This window comes from Spermophilus citellus, assembly GCF_964194105.1.
Source record: "Spermophilus citellus genome assembly, chromosome: 1".
NCBI lineage: Eukaryota > Metazoa > Chordata > Mammalia > Rodentia > Sciuridae > Spermophilus > Spermophilus citellus.
This window is the reverse complement of record NC_138182.1, coordinates 37967283-37991202: the sequence shown is the minus strand read 5'-3', so window position 1 is coordinate 37991202 and position 23920 is coordinate 37967283. Positions and strand designations below refer to the sequence as shown.

Here is a 23920-nt window from a genome sequence, read left to right as displayed (position 1 = left end):
CACCACAAAAAAAAAAAAAAAAAAAAAAAAAAAAGCTAGAAGTCATCTGGGTCTACTTAGCCTGATTAAAATTTCTACATGAGTCCCCTGAGTAAAAGGTTTCCAGGCCAAAATGGACTTCAGATCGAATCTTCACTTACAGTATTACTTTTCATAGTGCTAAAGGACTTTCCCCCTTTATTTCATGAAAATAAATGTTAAAAGTTATTTTAGGAAAGGTTGTATGGGTCATTTCTATACAAGTGAGGGCCAGTTTCTTGTGGGTGGAAGATGGGTAAGTCTTTGAGAGAAAAGAATCCCAAGCCTGCCTACCGTAGACATTTCAAGTACGATAAGAGCTTTTTAATTGGGCATCACGATAACACAAATAGCAGTATCAGAGTTGCCTCTCCAAATGGAAAGCAAGAACAGAAGTGAAAGTATTGTGTGAACTCACCCTTTAGAGCTGTGCCCTCTTCAAAGATTAAAAAATAAATCAACTTTAAAAGCAAAGGTTAATTTCTTATGTAATGATGGTTGAAATTTATACTAACGCTGCTGTCTCTGATGGTCAGTCTCGTAGCTTTTTGTAAGCCCTGGAGAGACACATGTCTTGTTAGGGATGAGGGGAGAAAGAAAGTAAAAGTTTGACAACAGATAAACTACCATAGACCTCGTTGACTTTTCTGTGATATTACAAAACAAAAAGAAAAACCTTTTTCTCCTCTTTTGCCTAAGGGTGGGCATATGTTAGAAAAGTTGAATCAGGTTTTTTGCCCTTTGTCAAAACTGTTTGCATATATGCGTGCATGTATATATGTTTGTGTTTAGAAATATGCCTTGTGGGCCGGAAGTTGCCCTTCCCTTGGCAGAGGTAGGAACCTGGCTAGTGCAAGTGCCGACTTCAGACAGCCCCTGGCTTCTTGGAAGATATGTCATTTACTCTGTATGGGTGTTTGGGTTTTCCAGTGTGGAGCGTGTTTAACATTTTCCACAGGGATTCTAAGTCTGCCTTTGCCTTTAAAAAACATTTTTTGATAGGGCTCATCTGACCTATCTCAGATGGCCAGTGGATCTGCTCCCCTGGCTATGAGCATGTTCTGAAATGGATGGACTAAATCAGTTGCCAGATGGTGTAATCAGGCTGTTCCTGGAACCTGATCATGTCTTCTTAGTATTGTTCCAAAAGACCTGGCACAAGAACTCATGGCTCCCACATATTTATCTTCCATGAGGAAAAAATTTATTAAGAAAAGTAGGGCTGGGGATGTGGCTCAAGCGGTAGCCCTCGCCTGGCATGCGTGCGGCCCGGGTTCGATCCTCATCACCACATACAAACAACGATGTTGTGTCCACCAATAACTAAAAAATAAATATTAAAATTCTCTCTCTCTCTCTCTTAAAAATAAAAGAAGAAAAGAAAAGTAAGCAGTGGGACTTCAGGAGTTCTCCCACATCCTCTGAGCTTTAACTGTGATGTTAAAAGCAAACAACTCTGGTGCTGGGATGTAGCTCAGTGATAGAGCATTTACCTAGTATGCTGGTGGCTCTGGGTTCCATCCCCAGCACAAAAACAACTTAATGCTTTCTAAAGCCTGGCTATAATGAAAGATACCTACAAACTAAATTTGTGCTATTTGGTAGCTCTATGTCCTTGAACTAATTGCTTCCTTATTGTGAAGTGTCTATTCCTCATTACTGCAGTGGGGAGACCAGAACCAGTCTAATGCGGTAGTTGTCTGTGGCTCAATTTACACCCATGTCCTCTCCAACTTAACTGGGCCTGGGATACAGTAGGTATTTGATAGGTATTTTCTGGAAGAAGGTCTCTCCTTCTATTTCTTCCTGCAGTATCTTTGCTTACACTGACCTTCCCCTGCCCCCCTTTCCACTTCTATCCAAATTCTACCCATTCTTTAAGGCTTGCTTCAACTTCATTTTCCACAGAGCCAAGCCATTTGCTGGACCCCACCTTCTCTCTGAATACCCACGGTGTTCTATCTCCCCGGAGCTCTGCCTGCTCTTCTTCACTTTCTCTGCCTGTCAAATTTCTGCTTATCCTTTAAACCCAGCTCAAGGGTCACCTCTACCTTCCCACTGGGCCTGTATTCCTGTTAGTGTACAGGTTAGTGGTACCTCTGGTCACCTACATGTCATCATGATTATCCATTGTCATTTTGTTTAAATATGTATTGAACACCTAATACATGCCAGGAGCCAGGGAGGGTCCAGGCGCGTTCTCTCTGAGCAGCCAGAAGCTTCTCAGTGGTGGGCCCTTTGGCCTTCAGCTTCAGACCACAGTCATTCCTGGTGCCTGTAAAGAGCAGAGCATGCCACTTAAAACTTCTGGACTTTTGTTCAGAACTTCCTTTGTGATTTTCTTTTCTAGGGATGACTTTGTTAAGTGGAATGGGCCACTGATGAAAAGACACGTAAGGGACTCAGGTCTGTATATCCTGGTGCCTCTTTCATTATCTTCCCCTGAAACCGTTAGGCTGGAGTCTGGCCGAGTACCTCCCACCAGAGCTAACACCATGAGGGCCCAAGTTTGCCAGGGCTCTGCAGTGATTATCAGATTTACCTTGTTTTTAAACTTTTTGTTGTTGTTCTTTAAATATCAGTTTTTGTCTCATTAACTCTAATTTGTACATTTTTATTTGCCTACTATTTTTAATTAACTTTTAAAAAATTAGAATGGTAGTACCCAGGATGGAAATTTTAGTAATGCAAAGAAAAATAAAGAAGGAAATAATTTGTCAATCTGCCACCCAGAAATAAAAAATACCAGTTATTTGTATGGAGATGTTTATTTCCATTTTTTTGTGTTATTTGTATTACAAAAGGGATTTCAGTGTTTTAATTTTTTTTATTTTTCTATTTTGGCCTTTCTTTCATTTTTTACTCTATTTACCTATAACAATACTAAAACACTCAGTGGAGTTGGGATTCTAGAAGAGTGCTATATGGCACTGTTTACTTCTACATAGAATTAGAGAAAGCAGTTGCATTGATTTAATGAGGAACTGAGGGGTTGAATATTTTTCTGTTAATGACCTGTCCCTATAGTCCCAGCTACTTGGGAAACTAAGGTGGGAGGATCACTTGAGCCCAGGAGTTTGAAACTAGCCTAGGTAACATAGTGAGACCCCTGTCTCAACAGCAACACAAACACACACACACACACACACACACACTATTAAAAAGAAAAAGAAAAACTTGTAATATGAACAAAGCTGACAAAGAGAATTTGTATATCATACTTTGAATATTGAAGAGGCATGAGTTTATGTTCACACAGTAGATGATATACATTTGGAATATATTATCTTTAAAAATGGATAAAGATTGAAAATACAAATGGGTGCAGGAGAGATGAAGATAAACTCAGAGCCCTAATGGATACAATGGCAAACTACGATGTTTTCAAAGCCACCAAAATGGGTTGAATTTTTGAGGACAGCCTCCTGCATACCTTGCTCTGTGCACTGGGCATAAGCTGAAGGACTGTTTGGATGGTGCCCGAGTCTGTCTTATATGAACTTCGTACTGTTTCTCCCTGTGGGGTCAGTGCATCTGGGTTGCATGTTACAAAGCCTGACTTGAACTCCTCCAGGAGTTCCTGAGCAGTTTCCCATTTTCCTAGGAAAGGCCAGCTGTGTGCTGGGGCAGGGCAATGGAGTGTGAAACATGTGAGGACATCTGGAAACAGGGTGTCATGGCAGCAGGAGGCCCTGGGTTTCTGCCTGATTGGTAACTTCCTCTGCTCAAACTAACTTCCTCCACAGAGTGGAAAACAGGCTGCACCCTGTACCCAGGCCTCAGATCTCCTGATGTGAAACTTTTCAAGACAGGCTTTTGACTGGGCCCCCTGTGATCCAGACATCCCCATCCTCCACCCACTGTTGAATGTGGCTAGGAGGGTAGATTCCACTACGGGCACAAGGTGGGAGAGGAAGACAAAGGGGACTTAAGAGTGAGGTGCTTTTCTGGAAGAAAAGGATGGAAGGACAGCTCAAGAACTAGCTGCTGCCTTCCTTACCAGGGGGACTCAGAAGCCTTAGCCAGCATTTGGAACATCTCAGTTGTTGGCCCTCTCTCTGACGGGCTTATGCCTACATAGATGGCAGAGGTTTATTTGTATAGAGAATGGTTATGGTGAATTGGAATCTGACTGCAGCTTTTACAGTTATCCCTTGGTATTCAAGGGTGATTGGTTCTGGGACCTCCAAGATACCAAAATCTGAAAGTGTTCAAATCCCTTTATATAGAATGGTGTAGTATTTGCATATAACCTAGGCAGTCTCCTTTACTTTATATCATTTCTGGGTTACCTAAAATACCTAATATAATGTAGGTACTATATAAATAGTTAATGTTTTGCTTAGGGAAATGACAAGGAAAGAAGTCTCTGTTCAGTATAGATTTTTCCATCAGAATATTTTTGATCCAATGTTAGTAGAGTCCATAATGTGGAATCTGTGGATATGGAGAGCTGATTTTACTTGCCTTCATTTCCCCAAGGTTTATGTAATTTTTAGGAAACATCTCTTGTCTTTGGATCTTATATCTCTTATAACTCTGTGGTACACTTTCATGTATGTTATTATATTTGACCCTCACAGTGACCTTGGGTAGCAGTTCAGGCAAGCTTTATGTCACTGTTTTATACATCAGGAACAAAGACTCATAACTCAAAGTATCTGTCCAGGAGGCAGTAGGATTTCAGAGACACATCAGCTCTCTCAGGTTCTGTAGGACTCCTGCTTTATTCCATGGGACATCCTACTGCCTGCAAGGTGGCATCCCAGCACCATGGCAGAGATTGGGGACACGGAAGGGCTGAGGCTCCCTTTGCTCTGGGTTTGATGACCTGGGCTCAGGCACACCTCTTCTTCTGGAGCCGGCCCTTGCTGCTGTCAGATACCCCAATCAGGTCTGTCCTTCTGCCTCTCCAGAATTTTCCTCCTTCTTGGATATTTCAAGCCCCATCTCGGTAAGTTGTTGGCATTTGTTGTTCTGAGCTAATTGTGAAACTGAATTTTATCACCAGCTTTTTCTCCAGTGCATTCTCCAGGCCATTCTTAGAACATGGCTGTCAATAGGGGGTAGCCCTGAAAGGTTGGATGTTTTGTTTTTCATGGTCTTGGTGAAGGCCAACTTTTACTTTTTTTCCCTAAAGCTTCAAAAGAAAGTTATATTTTGAGGAACCTATCATTTGGAAATCATTTTCCTAGTGTCTGCCTCTGTCCCCCATCTCCACCTTCTTTCTCTCTCTTCCTCCTCCCTCTCCCTCCCTCCTTCTGGATTTGCCTCTGTAGCCTTTGAAGAAATAGAGCCTCAAAACTCAGAAAATGACCCATATCTCTTTGATGGTGGTGCTAACATCTTGGGAAGGGAAAGGCATACACTTATTACTGAAATTAGCATTCCTAGAATCTGTAAAGAACTTGAAAGGTGTGCTGATTTGTCTTGCATGCATTATCTTTGTGTGCTAGCGAAGTATTTCCAAGGAAGGCTCTCTGGCAACCAGGCAGGAGAGAACCAGGGGGTCTGAATATGTTCCAGTGGTTAAACTTGAGCCATTTAGGACTCATATTACAAGAGCGTGGGAGTGATAATCTCATTTTTTTTTAATATTGGATCTTCTTTAAAAAGCTGAATAGCCCTGATACGGTATCTAAAAATGGAGCTAATGGTGCTTTGGTGTCTCTCCTTTCTTCTCCGTGTAACATAGGTGTGGGTTTCTCAGAGCTTATCTCTTATGTGCCAAAAATGAGACAGGATCTTGAACAAATGTCCATTGCTTCCAAGTCATAAAAGCACTTGGCAAAAAGATGATTCTCTCTCTCCAGTCTCGTGTCTTTGAACTTTAAATAATACGAAGAAACTTGTCTTAAACAAGAGAGGGATAAAAAAGAGCTGCCAAGTTTTAAAAACTGGTTGATGAATAGCTTCATATCAACTGTGCAGCAGCCCATGCTGTATGGTCTGTAGGTGAGAAAGAATGGACTGTTTGGGCTTGTGAGAAACTGCGCGACTAACTTTTCAAAATTACAGAGTGATTAGAGCAGGATGATAAATAGGTGGAAGTCTGCTGCCAGTTAATGGTGACCAGTGGGGCGTAACTGGATCTTTCCAAAGTCCATGAGAAGAAAATACTGTGAAATCCGTTAGATATAAGGAACCAGAGTGGCAGGCTTGAGATGATTATGGAATTTGAAATGGCTAACAAGACTGATATGTGCTTCTGATCTAAATTTTTCTTTCTTTCCTTTTTTAGCAAAAAATACTTCTTAAGCTATTTATTGAGCTTGAGGGTGTACATCATCTTAAATAAGGAGAGTCAAAAGGCCAAAGCTTACTCTTAAAAATAGTGTGAATTCTCATTTTTTTCAGTACAATTTGAAGGAAGTGTTTCACAAGAATAAATATTTCTACATAAGAAAAGTTTGATTCTATAAGTATCAAGATTTGCTTGTATTATTTCTTATTGAACTTTTTATAAAACTGAACACATTATAGTTTTCAAGCACATTTCATGTGCAAAGAGCTATTGGGTACTTAAGTAAACATTTTCTTGTTTTTTGTTTTTTGTTTTGTTTTTTACACACACACAATGTATATTGTTCTAGCTTTTTAAGCAAGATATACTGATTCTAGTTTAAACTTTTCTAGGAAGGCTAATTGTTAGACCTTTAGGAACTCTTTGCTTGGAATTTGTATTTAACTTTTGGTCTTCAATTCCTTACCTGTTCTTTACTTTTTCATATAGTTGAGGGAAGGGAAACTGATTCTTAATGAGTAGTCATTACATGTTCTAGGCACTTTCACATACATTTCATTTCAGTCTAACAAAAACCTATATACTAATTATGATTGTGCCCATTTTATAATTGAAACAACTGAGGCACAACAAATGTTGAGTATCTTGCCTGTCGTCTCACTGCTGTGTAAGAAGAGGTGCTGGGGGGTTTGGAAATGGCCCTGTCTGATCCATGGATCATTTTGTGCTAAGATTGTTGAAGAAATAGTTGCCAGTTAAAAAAAGGTTTATAGATGAGGGCCCTCTTGATTGATAGTCCCTCTTTCTTACTTTTCTGATTCTCTCTCATAACTTTAAAAAGCAGGATTTTTTTCTTCCTAAGTAATTTAGCAGTTACTCATCTGTGCTAGGTGCAGGTGAGAGAAAAGACATTAAAAAAAGAATGCAGCTTCACCTGGTGAGTGAGGACTAGCCCATATTTAATATTTAAATGAAAAATCTTTAACTTTGATAGAACCTTTGACCTGTAGTCACAAATAATTTTGCATGGCTAAAAATACCAGGTACAGACTAAGGACTTAAATCAAAGGTCTTATAGTAGTACAGTTCTTTTTTTTTTCATACTAAGCCTTTAAAATGCAGTGAGAGTAAAACAACACCTCCATAAAAGCAATGAAAATCCTGACAAGGAGAGTTCAAAATCAACTTTTTTAGAACTCTTAAAATTAGCCAAAGACTTCCAACAGTCTAACGAGTGTTTACTCAAGAAAAACTGCTGAAACTCATTAGGAACAGCAAGCAGGGTTTGTGGCATTGTTACTTGAACTACTCCCATTTTTCTCTGCTCAATTCTATAGTAGCCTAGAACTGAGCAGAGAAAAGTAGCAGTCTTGCAAACATGGTACTTGTAAAAGCTAGCAATCTTTTTTTTTTTTTAATTTTTTTATTTGTTATTAGTTGTCAGTGGATCTTTTTATTTATTTATATGCAATGCTGAGAATGAAAGCTTCACACATGCTAGACAAGCGCTCAACCCCAAAGCTAGCAATCTTTCAACTGTTGGACAGGATAGACCTGGTTTGAAGCTCTTCAAAAAGTCCCATTCCTGGAGCATTGTCCCTATTTGACCTGTCTCACAGTTCCCTAGAAAAGTCCCATTTGCAGGGCACAATTATTTGGCCTGACTTGGAGTTCAGAGTCTGTTCTTTGGGAAAAGCCCTATCCCTAGGACATTTGTCGGAAACAATCAGTGGCAATTATATAACATTGTAGCTTCTGATGGGACTATAACAGTTGAGCAAATAATAACCTGGCCAAAAACTTAAAGAGAGAATACAGGGAATAAAATGTTCATAAGGGGCTTGGAAATCTCTGACACATTCCTAGGGACTTAGAAGGCTACACCTGTATGTAGGACTGTTGGTATCTGATTCAACATGTCCAGTTTAAAAACTCTATAAGACACATACACAAAGAGGAAAATATGGTCTATAAACAGAGGGGTAAAGTAGTCAATAGAAACTGTCCCTGAAGGGCCTGAGGTGTTGGGATTTATTCTATAAAGATTTTAATCAGCCAGGCACTGTCGCACATACCTGTAATCCCAGTGACTTGGGAGGCGGAGGCAGGAGGATTGGGAGTTCAAAGCCAGCCTCAGCAACAGCGAGGCACTAAGCAACTCAGTGAGACCCTGTCTCTAAATAAACTACAAAATAGGGCTGGGGTGTGACTCAGTGGTTGAGTGCCCTTGAGTTCAATCCCTGGTACCACTCCCCCCCCCCAAAAAAAAAGACTTTAATTAGGTATTATAAATATATTCAAAGAACTAAAGCAAACCATGTCTAAAGAATGAAGTATGATAATGGAATTTTACCAAATAGATGATGTTAAAAGAGAAAGATTATAAAAGAATATGTCAATTCTGGAGTTGAAAAGTATAGTAACTAAAATGAAAAACTCACCAGTGCTTTCAGTAGCATATTTGAGCTGGTAGAGAAAGGAATCAGAAAACTTGGACATAATTGATATTATCCAGACTAAAGAATGGGGGTGGGTTGGGGGGAAGCATAACCGTACTATCCTAGGGACTCATAGGACACTATCAAGCATACCAGTATATGCTTAATGGAACCTGAGGTGAGTGGGGTGAATATTTGAAAAATTTATGACCAAACACTTTCCAAATTTGATTTAGAAAATCATTTGCTATCTAAATAGGATAAACTCAAGGAGCTCTAGGCCTACATGCATCATAGTGGGACTGTCAAAAAAGACAAAAGAAGAAAATGACTCATCAAGTTGAAGCTATCCTCAAACTAAGAGCTGACTTCTCATTGAAAACCAGAGTCGAGAAGTAAGTAGGGTGACATACTCAAGATGCTGAAAGGAAAAGATTCTCAACAAAGAATTCTATATCCGTCTAATCCTTCAAAAATGAGGAAGAAACTAAGATGTTCCCCGATAAACAAAAATAAAAATTCATTACAAGCAGGCATGTCCTAATATAGCAGTGATTAAATATGAATGTATTATACATGTAAGAGGCATAAGAGAGAGAGAAAAACCATCCCACAAAGAATCAAGAGGAGTTCTTCAGATTGAATGGAAAAGACACTAGATGGTTACTTAGATTCACAGGAAGAGTGAAGAACACTGGTAAAGATAACTGTAAATGGGTACATACCATATGAAAATAGAATTTGTATAAAAGTATAAATGCATTTTTGTTTGTAACTCTTCCATCTAATAGACACCTATATAAAGCAATAAATACAGAACTGTGTCAATGGGTATACACTGTATGTATGACAATAATAGCTCAAAGCAGCAGGAAGGAAAAGGAATATATTTCAGGAACGTTTCTAAATACTGTTAAGCTAAATTAGTATTAATCTGAACTACACTGTTTTAAGTTAAAATGCTAATTAAGATTCCCAGAAAAACCACTAAGAAAACAACTTTCCCCAAAATAAAGAAAGGAATTAAAATGGTGCCCTAGAAAGTATCTATTAAATATAAAAGAAGGCAGTAATTCAAGAGTAGAGGAACAATTACAGAATGTATAGAAACAAAAGAGATAGATGACAGACATAAATCCTACTTTTTCAGTAATTATATTGAATGGGAATGCATTAAACACTCCTATTAAAAAGCAAAGATTCGTAGAATCGGGGGTGGGGGTCTATGCTCCAGCTGTATGCTATTTATAAGACACATGGTTTAGATTCAAACAGGTTGAAAGTAAAAGGATGAAAAAGATATTCCATACAAACAGTAGCTCAAGGAGAGCTGGAATGGCCATACTAATATCAGAGGAAAAAGAGTTTAAGACAAAAAGATACATTGGGCAGGAGCTTGGTTTCCCAGCTAGATGCCCAGTGCCTGACCTGGTAGCATAAAATTGGTAGAATAAGAAGGTCCAGTAGGAGGGTGCTGTTTCATGGCTCAGTGTTTTTTTTTAGCACCTGATATTTACCCTGTCCTGCCATGAGTGCGAATGAGAAGGCAGTTTAGTGAGGGCAGGTATGGCATTTGGTAATTGTCCAGTCATGAGGTTCAGGATGCTAATGGGTGTCAAGGAACCAGGGCATGGAAGTTGCCATCCATTAACGTGAGCTGCTTGTTGCCAGGGTATTTTGATTGTGCAAGGTGAAATTTTTATCTAATGACTTTTTTTCCATGTTTAGTGAAATATTTATATTTAAAACCTGCATTTTATGTAAAATCACTCAATTTTCAAAAATTGATATTAAATCAAGTTTTAAAAAATGAGCATATCAAATAAAACCAATCTCTCAGTCTAATGATTGTCTATTTGTTGATTGTTTCCTTTGATACAATGTCATTTGTCTGTTTTTGGTTTTGTTGCCTGTGCTTTTGGGTTCACATCCAAAATAATCTTTGATCAGAGCAAAAACTCTATTGTTTTCTTCTAGTAGTTTCATAGTTCAAGTCTTACATTTAAGTCTTTAATCCATTTTGAGTTGACCTTATATATTAAGAGATAGGGGTGGGTGTAGTTTCATTCTTTTGCCTGTGAATATCCAGTTTTCCCAACACCATTTATTGAAGATACTGTCCTTTTCCCAGCATATGTTCGTGACTCTTTTGTCAAAAATAGGTTGGCTGCATGTTCTCATTTATGTGGAAGCTAAAAAAAAATTGATCTCCTAGAAACAGAGAGTAGAATTGTGGTTCCCAGAAACTGAGGGGTGGGGTGGGTAAGGAGAGGTTATTTAGTGGGATGCATAATTACCATTAGATAAGATAAAGCATTTTTATAGCACAGTAAGGTGCAACATTAACAATAATTTATTGTGTATTTTAAAATAGCTCAAAATATTTGAGGTGACAGGAATGCTAATTACCCTGATTTGATCAGCAAACATTGTATACATATATCAAAATATCATACTCTGTGTAGCCCATAAATATGTATAATTATTGAGTATCAATTAAAAAAAATTCTCTGCATTGGTTTTGGCCCAGGAGCTAGCTAAAGATTTAGTTGGTAAAGTGAATATATAATTCCCTTGACCCCTTAACTATAAAAGCAGAGAACTAAGCAATTCCAAGGCACAGGAAGCCTTGCCAGACCTCCCCATCTAGATCTTCTATCATAAGGTTTCATTTTCCTTGTATTTTTTTTTTTCTTGGCCGTTGTTACATGAACAGCTTACATTTCAGTGATTATTTGATTTAAAACCCGTTTCTTTCATGGGATTTGCATGAGCTCCATATGGATAGGGACTGAGTCAATTTTTACTTGTCAATAATGGATGGATTAATAAGTGACATAAGGAACGTACTTTGAAATGTTTTCTCTAGTGAAGAGGGGCAAACCACCTGAGTACAGCATCTCACTAGCAATTCCATGTTGAAAGATTCAGTCCAACAGCAAGTCGTTTTGTCTGCGCCATGTGAGAGAAGATCCCAAAGCATATTTCAGAGAACATTGGCATTTGCAGCATAATACATTAGTGTCCGTGTTTATTTGTAGTTAGTAATTTCAGAAGTTGTTATAGCTTTGCATTTTAGGCTATAACTAATCCTCTGGTCTTACTGCTTTTCTTGGGAAAAATAAAGACACTACTACCCTTGGAGAATTGTTAGAAATACATTTTTTAGACTTTTAGTATTTAAATTTTTTGATTAGTGTGGGCTCTGGAGGAATGGGGAAAACTGAAGGAGAATGTGTCAGGTTCACTAGATCCAGTAACTTTGGAAAAAAAAAAAAGAAACAAAAAGTCAACAATAATTCATCAAGTTAAAATTGAAAAGTCTACTGTTATAGTGAAGCAAGATATATTGCTAACACAGAAAGAGGTCACCTGGATCTTAAGATATATATGAAGGTTCGTGATGCTGGGGGTGAGTTGGATGAGAATCAGTAGGAGGGGAAGGAAGGAAAACTATTCTTTAGTTTTTTGGGAAAATGTTAAACAGTGCTCTAATTTATCTGGAAATAAGTTACAGAAAGGAAAATCTTAAAAGATTCTTAAAATTAAATCTGTATGGTTCCATTTATATAATATTGTTAAAATGGCAAAATGAATAGAGAAAACAGATCAATGGTGGGGGGGGGGCGACAGAGTAGAGTTTTCGCTTTGTGCATTTTGAAGCCTTGTATTGGGTGCATATTTAGAAGTGTTATGTCCTCTGAGCTAATCCCTTCTATCATTATAAACTGGCCTTCTTTATCCCTGGTAATAGTCTTCTGTTATCAATTTAGTCACTTTCCTTTGGTTGGTATTAGCATGATAAGCACAATATAATCTTCCTTTTACTTTTGTTCTACTTGTGTCTGTGACTCAAGTGTGTTTCTTGCAAGCAGCATACAGTTTTATCTCACCTTTTTAAATCCAGGCTGACCATATCTGCGTTTAGTTGGGATGTTTAGACCAGGGTCATTGAATGTGATTGTTGATATGGTTGGGGGTGAGTCTATCCTCCTGCTATTTGTTTCATCTGTTCTTTGTGCCTTTTACTCTTTTTCTACCTTCTTTTAGATTAAATATGTATTTTTTAAGTTCTATTTCATCTCCTTTGTTGTCTTATTAGTAATAGCATTTTTTGTTTTTGTTTTATGTTTGTGATTGCCTTTGAGTTTATTGTACACACATTTAAATCATCACATCTGCCTTCAAGCGATTTGATATTTGATATCAAGCGATATTCTACCACTTCACACGTGGTATAAGACACTTAGAGGAGTATCCTTATGCTTCTTCCCTCCTGGCCTTGATACTATCGTTGTCATACATTTTATGCATACATATGTTATAAACCCCACAGTAAATTGTTCTTTTTGTTTAAAGAGTAATCTTTAAAGACTATTATTTATTTACCTCTGCAGTTACCATTACCCACTTTCCTGGTTTCTTTGTTTAGATTCTGATTTTCATCTGGTATCATAGTCTTTGCCAGAGGATTCTTTTAGCATTCCTTGTAGTGTGGGTATGTTGCTTATTTCCTTCAGCTCTTTTATTTCTGAAAAAGTCTATTTTTTAACCTTGATTTTCAGGGGAGTTTTTATGGGATTGCGGTGTTTTATTTGAGTACTTTGCAGATGTTTCTCCATTGTCTTTAAGTTTGCATTGTTTTCACAAAAAAATTGCTGTCATTCCTTGTTTTGGTCTTCTGTACAAAATATGTCTTTTTTCCCTCTTTGACTGCTTTTAAGATTTTTCTTTTTATTGCTGTTTCAAACTACTAATTATGATGTATAGTTTTTTTCTGGTTCTTTTGTGGTTGAAATCACTGAGCTTCTTGGATGTGTGTGGTTACAATTTTCATAATTTGGAAACATTTCAGGCATACTTTCTTCAAATATTTTTCTGTTCTCCTTTCTCCTCTCTTTTGAAAACTTTAATTAGGTGTAATTAGGTGTCTATTAGCTGTTTATTATGATAAGTGCTTGAATTTGTCCCATAGGTCACTGATCCTCCTCTTTTAAAAATTTTCTTTGTGTGTTTTCATTTTAGACTTTGTTTCTCTGTCTTCAAATTCATTAATCTTCTGCCATTAATCCTATCTGATGTATTTTTCATCTCTAAAAAATCAGTTTGGTTTTTTTAAAAAATCTCCTATCTATACTTAACTTTTTGTGCACGAGAAATGCTGTTTCCAATGCCTCTGTAAATTCTCATTCGTGGTGTATAATATCAGTACCCCTCTTTCAATAATTGAGGTTTTGTTCCTCACCATCAGCCATATTTTTTTCACTTTGTTGAATGAATTTGATTCAGTGTCAGGCATTGTGAATTTTACCTTTTTCGGTTTCTATAAATATTCTTCCCAAACAAATAAATTAAAACTCCCCAAAATTCCACTGCAACTCCTGGAGAAACCGGTCATCAGTTTATAAGCGATAAATTAAGTTAAAATTTAGGAAGGAAAACAGTGAAGTAGGTAAAGTAAGAAGCAGATCAAGCATCTCTTAATTTGATGACCCCCCATTTCTTTTCAGAATATTTAAAAGATGCTTCAAAGAAGATGAAAAGTGGCCTGATGTTTGTAAAATTGGTTAACCCTTGTTCAGGTGAGCTCTCCCTCCCTCCCTGTTCCTCAGATGCTGGTGTCCTGAATGTCCTTCTCCCTGTGGCTGGTGTGACTGATGACTGGTGTGACTGATGAGTGCATGGACGCATTTGGTACTGGTGCGTCTTCTTCCCAAACAGCTTTTAAAGTTAAGATGGCATCATGAGGTCACAAAAGCAAGTTGATGACATTTCCTGGTTTTCCCAGATAATTTCCCCTCAACATTTTTTGAAAAATTTCTTCTTATAGCTTTAATCCACAGAACTTTAAGGTCATCAGAAATGTTGGCAAAACAAAAAAGTAGCATGTTTGAGTTCTTTCTGAAAACAGATGAATTTTCTTTGGCTTTCTTAAGCCAACTTTTCTTAGTAGTTATTCAATGTTAGCCTTCATTTATATTCATTTTATATTACAAAGTAAAATAAACAACCAAAGTAAAAAAGCAGAAGGCTTTTACTTGACATGCCAAGATTTTGATTAGTTTCATTTTTAACTGTACTTCCCTTATTTTATTCCTACCAAAAAGTAGTGCGTTGTTTTTTCTCCTGTCAGGGATGATTTTCATTTTAATTAAAAGTATTGTATATTGAAGAGATTCATATTTTCTTGGATATCAGTTTTATTTTAACTTTACATTCAGCATATTTTCAGTTTTATGTTCTGATTTTTAGGCAAAAATATTAAAGTATTTTGTATGTATGTAGTATAGTGTTATTGGTGGTGTTTTTTTGAGTAGATACCTGATTCTTAGCAGATGAGAGCATTCTCCTGGTGCCCATAATGCTGGATAGTGAAATGAGGGAAAGCAAACAGGTAGTGCCTTATTGTTGGGGAGACGTGATCATTAGAAGCAACAAGAGAGGTGAAAAAAATTCATGACTTTCTCCAATGTTCTTTTCCCTAAAATGAAATTGAATGTAATTGGTGTCATATTTAAGCCTAAGTTGAGGTGAGAAATGTTTGTTCAAGAGAAGTTTTGGGTAGCAGTACAAATTCTAAAGCATTTAACAAAAGCCAGATTTCTTCTAAAAATTTGGTTTTGTCTAATTATCATAGGAATAGAGGAACAAATGTTCTTATTTGCTACACTGGCAAGAAAAAATAAAGGCCAACATTTGATGAGCACATACTATATGCTAAGTACTATGTTATTTATGTGTTCTGGGTTTATTTAAAAAACTGAGATAAGTGCAATATTGCCCCATTTTACAGATGTAGAAGGAGAGGCACAAAAAGGTTTATGTAATTTCCCTAAGAGCACATGCCCAGCTCTTGGTGGAGACAAGTTCAGGCTCAGGGTTCTTGACTCCAGAGATGGTACTCCAGTTCGAAAGATTTTTTTTCTTCATTAGTTGAAGAGATCAAACATGAATATATGAATGGGCTCCCACCCTCTTTTGAGAAATAAACGAAAATCCTTTCAGCTTCTCAGTTGAGTGGGGCTTTAATTACTCCCTATATCTTGAAGCATATCCTTGTCTTCCCTATTTGGATTAACTTGTGGGGTAAGAGAACTTGGTTCCTGTCTTGATCCTTGTGTGCCTGGGGTGGGGGGGAGCACATGTTGCCCTGGAGACAGGGACCCATGTAGCAGCTCAGACCATCTAGCTGAACTCTTAGGGTTTGCTAATTTAGTTATGACTTTCCTTCTCTCTGATCTGATGCAGAAAGTCTTTGTAGTGGTTAAGATAAATAACTTATACTTTTGCTTTTTTTGATTTAAGTTCAGTAAAGATTATAGAGCTGGAAAATAAGCACTTGCATATAATAGCTCTAAGATTTTTCTGGGAGTCAGTGTGTATAGGATGTATCTATATATGTTTACGCTCATATCAGCAGCAGTCCTCAGAACTGTAGGGCAATAATTTGATATGTGTATGAGTGGTGTGTGTGTGTGTGTGTGTGTGTGTGTGTGTGTGTGTAAGAGAGAGAAAAAGAGAGAGAGAGAGAAAACTTACATATAAAAACCAGATTTGTCTTACAGGGGAAGGGGCCATTTACTTGTTCAATATGTGTCTACACCAGCTGTTTGAAATCAAAGTTTTCAAGGAAAAGCACCACTCTTGGTTTATAAATCAGTCAGTTCAATCAGGTAAGTGACTAATGTGAATATTTTCCAGTAACTAAGTATGGACTCTTGTTTTTCTACTCTTCACACCTGGCTTTATGGGTCCATCCACCTGGTTGGGAGTCTGGTCAGTGGCATATCCTTCCTTGGCAGCAGAGCAGGGTTTAATCAAAGAGAAGGGAAAGATTATTAGTTGTGTCTTTATATATATATATATATATATATATATATATATATATTTTTTTTTTTTTTTTTTTTTTTAATGTTTTATTTTTTAGTTGTAGGTGGACACAATATCTCTATTTCATTTGTATGTGGTGCTGAGGATTGAACCCAGTGCCTCACGTGTGCTAGGCAAGCGCTGTACACTGAGCCCCAACCCCAGCCCCGATTACTTGTGTCTTTGATGCTAGGAAAGTTTAAACTAACCAGTGTTGTCTCCTAAAACACTACCATATCCTCAGGCAGAAGTTAGATTGCCTTTGTACCATGGAGTGCCTATCTCATTGACTGTAGACTTTCTTTTGAGGATCTTCAAATTTTTAACATAATTTCTTTGAAACTGGATACTGGTATAGCTTCTAGATACTAGAATATAGCAACCTTAAAAAAATACTTTTCATATAAATTACTGTCCCCCTGTGTTACTCAGGTTTCCATTACTGTAATGAATACCTGAGATAATCAGCTCATAAAAAGGTTTATTTTGGCTCGATTTTGGAAGTTTCCATCCATGATTGGTTGGCCCTGTTGCTTTGGGGCCTTTGACAAGGCAGAACATCATGGTAATAGCATGTGACAAAACTGCTCAGCTCATGGACAGAAACAAAAGAGAAATTGGAAGAAGTGGAGACTGAGTTCCCACAGTTCCCTTTCAGGGAACACCCACAATAACCCAAGACTGTCCACAAGTCCCCTGGAAGGCTCTGTAATTTCCCAGTAGTGGCACTCTGGGGATCAAGCCTTTAACATATGGCCTTTAGAGTTCATTGCAGATTCAAACGATAGGATGCCTCCCCCTCCCCCCTCCCCACCAAGCTCTAGATTCAGAGGGAGAAAGGGTACCAAGAGAGCTGTGTTCTGACCCCTGTTCTGGGGCAGGTTGGGGTCCGGCAGTGGTTGGGTATATGAGACATTGTGCATTTCCTCTGCCCACTTTCATTGCTTCTTTTTTTACCCCTAATTACTTATTTTTAGTTATACATGAAAATAGAATTTATTTTGACATAATTATAGAAGCATGAAATACAGTTTATTCTAATTCAGTCCCCAGGCCTTCCGCTCCCTTCCTCCCCCCTCTTGTTCACCTCCCTCTACTCCATTGATCTTTCTGCTGTTTACTTATAGTCTTTTTTTTTCTTTTTAAACTAATGTCTTCGAAATACACATGGTGAGATTCACTGTGGTGTATTCATATATGTACATAGGAAAGTTAGGTCAGAGTCATTCCACTGTCTTTCCCTATCCCATCCTTTCTCCCTTCCTTTCATTCTCAATTGTTGACTCCACTGATCTTTATTCTATTCTTTTTTTTTTTTTTAATCCCTCTCAACTTATTTTGGATTAGCTTCCACATAGCAGAGAAAGCATTTGACCTTTAGGGACTGGCTTATTTCACTTAGCCTGATAGTCTCCAGTTCCATCCATTTACTGGCAAATGCCATGAAGTCATTTTTTTTATGGCTGACTAATACTCCATTGTATATATATATACCATTTTCTTTATCCATTCATCTGATAAAGGGCACTTAGGTTGGTTCCCTAGTTTGGCTGTTATGAATTGTGCTTCTATAAACATTGAAGTGGCTGTGTCACTGTTGTATGTTCATTTTAAATTTTTTAGATATAAACCAAGGAGTGGGATAGTGCGTCTAATAGTGGTTCCATTCCTAGTTTTTTGAGGAATCTCCATACTGCTTTCCAGAGTAATTTGCACCAATTTGCAGTCCCACCAACAGTGTGTGAGTGTACCTTTTCCCCCACATGCTCACTAACATTTATTGTTACTTCTATTCTTGATAATGGCCATTCTGATTGGAGTGAGATGGAATCTCAGTGTAGTTTTAATTTGCATTGTTCTAATTTCTAGAGATATTGAACATTTTTTCATATATTTGTTGACCATTAGTATATCTCCTTTTGAGCAGTGTCTGTTTAGTTCCTTTGCCTATTTATTGATTGTGTTGTTTGTTTTTGTGTGTGTGTGTTAGTTTTTTTTTTTTTAGTTCTTTGTATATCCTGGATATTAATGCTCTGAAGAGCAGGTAGCAAAGATTTTCTCCCATTCTGTAGCTTTCTCTGCATACTCTTGATTGCTGTGAAAAAGCTTTTTAATTTGATGCCATACCATTTATTGATTTACTTCTTGTACTTTAGGAGTCTTGTTAAGGAAGTCAGTTTCTGAGCTGACGTGTGAAAGTGTTAGGCCTGCATTTTCTTCTAGCAGGTCCAAGATATCTGGTCTAATTCCTAGGTGTTTGATCCAATTTGAATCGAATTTTTGTGCAGGGTGAGAGATGGGGTTAAATTTTATTGTGCTACATATGAATTTCCAGTTTTTCTAACACCATTTGTTAATAGGCTATCTTTTCACCAATGTATGTTTTTGGCACCTTTGTCTAGTATGAGATAACTGTATTTATGTGGGTTTGTCTCTGTCTTCTGGTCTGTTCCATTGCTCTTCGTGCCTGTTTGGGTACTCTGACTGCTTTTTAAGAGTGCTTTCTGTTGGCTCTGTGTTGCCACTGAGTGCTAAGATACACAGGCCATTTTTGTCTACCTTCTAAGACATTCCCCAAAAAGGATTTGTTGCTTTGGTTAGTTTTGCATACCTATTTCCATGAGGAAATTGAAGCAGTTTTTAATTGAGAAAATGCAATGGTAGTTGTGTGTAGCCTAGAGGATGGAAAGTACAACCTTTTCATTGTTGTTGTTGTGTATGTTCATCTGGCAGTATGTGAGAGTTAGGGTTTCTAATGTAACACACTTGCCGTCAAATGTAGGTGAGAGACACAGAACACAGGAAAATATTGGGCAGCAGTGATTGCTCATCTATCTTGGACTGTCTGAGTTGGTACTCACTTTTTTCTTTCTTTTATTTTCTTTACAACAAATTTATCTTCACATCAAAGGTACATGCATTTTTTTTTTTTTTTTTTTTTACCATTGTCTTCTTTTTACACTTAATTCTAAAGAAAAGAACTGTTTTTAAGAATAGCCACCAAGATGTTACTGTTTGATCTGGAAACCTGTTTCTAATTTCCTCATATAATGGATACCTCATATAAGGTTAGCTTAAAACTTATTATTTTCATGAGCTTTCACTTTTCAAAATAATTAAATAGTGTCATAATATAAAACTGCTTCTTTGAATTTTTTTGTTCCGTATCATGAAAGGACATGGGGAAAATTTACTATGATTTTTTTTCCTTACTATGAAATGGGTTCTCATATATATATATGTGTGTGTGCATGTGTGTAGATATGTGTGTAGATATGTGTGTAGATATATGTGTATGTATATATACATATATATAAATGCTTACCTTAAATTATAAATATATGTATATTTATATATATTTTTGATCTAAACTATAAATATATATTTATGGTTTAGGATTAGGATTTCTTGTATTTATAGGTAGGTTGCTCAATTAGAAAATAAATGTAAGTACATGTGTTTCCTGAAACCAAAATAAAACACTTGGGCAGGGGTAAGTGAATCGTTTATTGTTTTGAATTCGTTTATTTTGATGAAAATACCTCCTCCAAAGCAGTTCTGTGGAAGGGAGGGAGGGGGTTGTCTGGGATCCTTGGAGGGGAGTTCAACAGAGGAAAGAGAAGCAGGAGCCTTTTTTGTGATTGCCTGTTTCCTTCAGCCAGAGAGTGGGATTTTGGGTTTGTTCAAGCCGATTGCTACCCTTTTTTCTTTTGCTTTGGGGGCAGGGGTTGGTATTGGATCTGGGTTAGTGAAGTGCCTGATGAGCTTTGAGCCCCCAGGCCCAGAAGAAGCTGTCCCAAGAGAATAACAGTGCTTTCCCAGGGCTTCCTTTTCAAAAGCACAGGAAATTACTTTTTACTGCAGCTTTATAGATAGACTTCTATGAGTTTCCCCATGTTTGCCTGGTTTAGGTTCCCTCTGTGCTACCCCCACCTCTACTTTCTTTGGGGATGGAAGGCTTTATAAAATATGAATTCTGAAAAAGAAATGGAAAGTTAAAATCAGATTTCAGTGTCTTAGCTCCGTTCTTCACACAGGGATTTGCAACTTTTTGAAGTAAAATCTGGTGGAGCATATTCTGCCTTTTGAGATTGTTTGAATGTGAAAGAAGCAAGATTTAAGGTAGAGATGTAAAGATGATAAGAAATTTGTGAAATGTGTGATTTGAAAAAAATGACAGCCTTCAAATTTGTGCATTTCTTGCCACTTGTGCACTAAGGCTTGGTAAGATGAGCTGTCACACGTGTTACTAGATCAGTAAATTTCTTTGACCTGTATAAGAAGGCCTTTTGGATTGGGGATTCCACATGTATTTGTCAGTAAATGATTCTCATCTTGAGGTCAGCAGGAATTCACCAGCTTGCCTTCCTGAGCCCTACTGTTTTTTTAACCTCTAGGAGGTCTCCTGCACTTCGCCACACCCATGGACCCCCTGTTTTTGCTCCTCCACTACCTCATACTGGCCAACAAACAGGTGAGTTTCTCAGTGGGGGTTATCTACAATGACCTCTGTCTTCCTGCTCTCCTTTTCAAATGTAGATCCCCTGCACTTCCAATTTAATTTGGAGGGTGTATATCCTCTGTGCTAGGACAGGTCAGAGCACCCCCACACAGGCCTAGAAGCAGCGCTGCAATCTTGATCCAGTTTGATATTAGCTTGCCCATCACTTTTGCATTGTTAGCTCACAGTGCTATGTGCTTTACTGGTTGACAAAGCCTGACACTGAAAACATTTATCATTAAGTGCCCAGATACACATAAAAATTGACTACCAGCTTTAGGAGAAGAAATAGGAACATATCTAATAAAAGCTTATTGAGGAAGATATAGTTGAGACTTAAGAAATTCCAGATAGATAAAATTTACCCTTGTAATAGAAAGACGGAGTTTACAAAAAATATTAGTTTCAACCTAAAGTTCTGAAACATTTTGGTCTCATAATATGTTCACACTTATTAAGGGTTCCCAAAAGCTTATGTTTTTATGAGCTCTAATTATCAATATTTACTATATTAGGAATTAAAACTGACATAAATAACACATTTTTAATGAAACAAACAACAAAATTTAATAAGGCATGTGGCAGTGTTTTTAATGGCTGGTTAAAAGAAGATCACTGAATTCTCATATCTGTTTACACATTCAGCCTGTTTATTGTTTTGGTGGAAGTGTTTGAAGAATATGTGGCCTCACACAGAGATATAATCAGAACAGGAAGGAAAGGGCATAGTAGCCTTTTAAGATAATTGTGGATATTTTTCTCTGGTATTACTTCAAAAATCAATAAGGAGTAGTTTCTTTTTTTTTTTTTTTAAAGAGAGAGAATTTTTTAATATTTATTTTTTAGTTTTCAGTGGACACAACACCTTTATTTTATTTTTATGTGGTGCTGAGGATCGAACCCAGCGCCCCACGTATGCCAGGTGAGCGCGCTACCGCTTGAGCCACATCCCCAGCCCCAGGAGTAGTTTCTTAAAGGTTTGTCATAAAGTGGAATCTGAACCCTTGTCAATGATCCTTCCATGCTGTCTTACATTAAAATCCACTGGTTTGTTTTTCACTTAGCATGGATCTTTTTTTATTACATCATGTTTTGGTTTATTTGAAAAATATTGGTTCATTGAGTTATATAAATCTTCCAAATGTTAATCCATCCCAGTTTATACATACCCACCCTTTGTAAATGTCTTACTTCAATTTGGTTGCTGTAACACCTGAAAGTGGATAATTTTATAAGCAAAAGAGGTTTACTTTGGTTTAGGGTTCTCAAGGCTGGGAATTCAAAGAACATGGCACAGGTCAAGGTCTTATGTTCCTTCAACTCATGGTGAAAATAGAAAGGCAAACATATTTGCAGAAGAAAGAACATGAGGGATAAACCTGCTCTTGTAATAACTAATCTAGTCCTTTGAACTCACTCATGTGAGAAAGGATTAATCTGTTCACGAGGGCTCCACCCCCAAACAGCTCCCATGAGCCCCGTTGGCAAGCAGATTCCATATTCATATCATATCAGTTACTACCATAAAAAAAATCCTTGAAGTATTGAGAAGCTGTGATATGGGAGATAGAAGTTTTCCACAGTTCTGATTTTTGCCTGAAAGTTCAAGTTTTATTATAGGCTACAAGTACTTTCTTTCCCTTGAAGTGATGAACTGCATCGCTCATGTTCTTCTGCTCAATACCTGAGTCCAAACTGACTTATAGTGGGTTTTCAAGTATAAGTAATATCCACGAGTAAATGATTAGTTTTGTAATTAGTAAAGCTAAGAAGAATTAAACTTAACTGAGAAGAATAGTGGTCTGGATTCTGTGTGTGTGTGTGTGTGTGTGTGTGTGTGTGTGTGTGTGTTCTGGATTCTTATGGTCTACAGTTTTCTTCTTTTGGTACCCAGGCTTTATGGACTTAACTAACTGAGCCTGGCTTAGCCTGAGTACACCTTCATTTATGTATCCCTCTAGCATTCTTTCTCTCTCTCTCTCTCCTCTCTCTCTCTCTCGTTCTCCTCTTAATTTGGAAGCATTATCTGACAGCACTAACAGGAGTGGATTTACTTTTGAATTTTTCTTTAAGTGGCTGGGTTTTCTTTCTTCAGAGGCCAAGGAATGTTCTGGGCCCATCTGGGCTTGTTCCAGGCCTGTGTGATGGTCGGGACTCCTGCTCTGGGGCTCTTCTTCAAGTTGAGTGGTTGGACCAGCCCTGGGCAATCACTATTATCTTTACAAGTTTCTGTGGCTTCATGTACTTTTCTAGAATTTTGTTCCTTGTTTCGTATGGTGACTGTACCCCTGGGGTAGGGTGCTTGCTGCTTGGAAACCAAGGGCTCAAAAGAGCTTCTTAAAGGGAGCCCTGCATCAGTCCTAAAACCTGTCCCCATTTAGGGATTTCTTAGATGGAACAGAGGCTCTGAACTAAGTTGAAGGGACAGACCATGAGATATGTCTTTTTCTCTTTTCGTGTGTGTTTTGGCTGGGATGCTTGCATTCTAACTGACCAAAGTATTTTTTCCAGGGAAAGTTTCAGCCTCTAGATCAGGTGGTGGTAGATGATGCATTTCCGAATTGTGTCTTGTTGCTGAAACTTCCTGAACTTGAGAAAGTACTTCACCACGTGACAGAGGAAAAAGGTATGGTATGTGGGCCTTGGAAGTCAGGCAGAAAGACTGGGCCTTTCTCAGAACATGTAGCTGCTTAAAGCCTCCCTAGCTGTAATGCCCATTCTGTGTCAGTGGAAGACAAAGTGTTACTCAGATGGGCTTCCAGTCGTCAGTACCCCTCCTGGGTCCCATCGGATTGTTCATTCTCTGGAATTATGCCCACTGAAATCTTATGGCCTCTTCCACAGTCAGAA

General features: G+C 37.7%; 1 protein-coding gene across 4 annotated transcripts in view; it reads left to right on the top strand.

Annotated features, from left to right (window-relative positions):
• The window catches only part of RNASEH2B (ribonuclease H2 subunit B), a 78503-nt gene that overhangs the window by 4544 nt on the left and 50039 nt on the right, over nt 1-23920 (top strand). For 3 of the 4 annotated variants that reach the window (XM_081295614.1, XM_081295612.1, XM_081295611.1), the window contains exons 2-5: nt 14211-14282; nt 16266-16373; nt 20967-21043; nt 23582-23696. In XM_081295614.1, the coding sequence (XP_081151740.1) occupies nt 14211-14282; nt 16266-16373; nt 20967-21043; nt 23582-23696 (372 nt within the window). The remainder of the gene's footprint in view (nt 1-14210; nt 14283-16265; nt 16374-20966; nt 21044-23581; nt 23697-23920) is intronic. The other variant, XM_081295613.1, reaches the window with a different exon arrangement.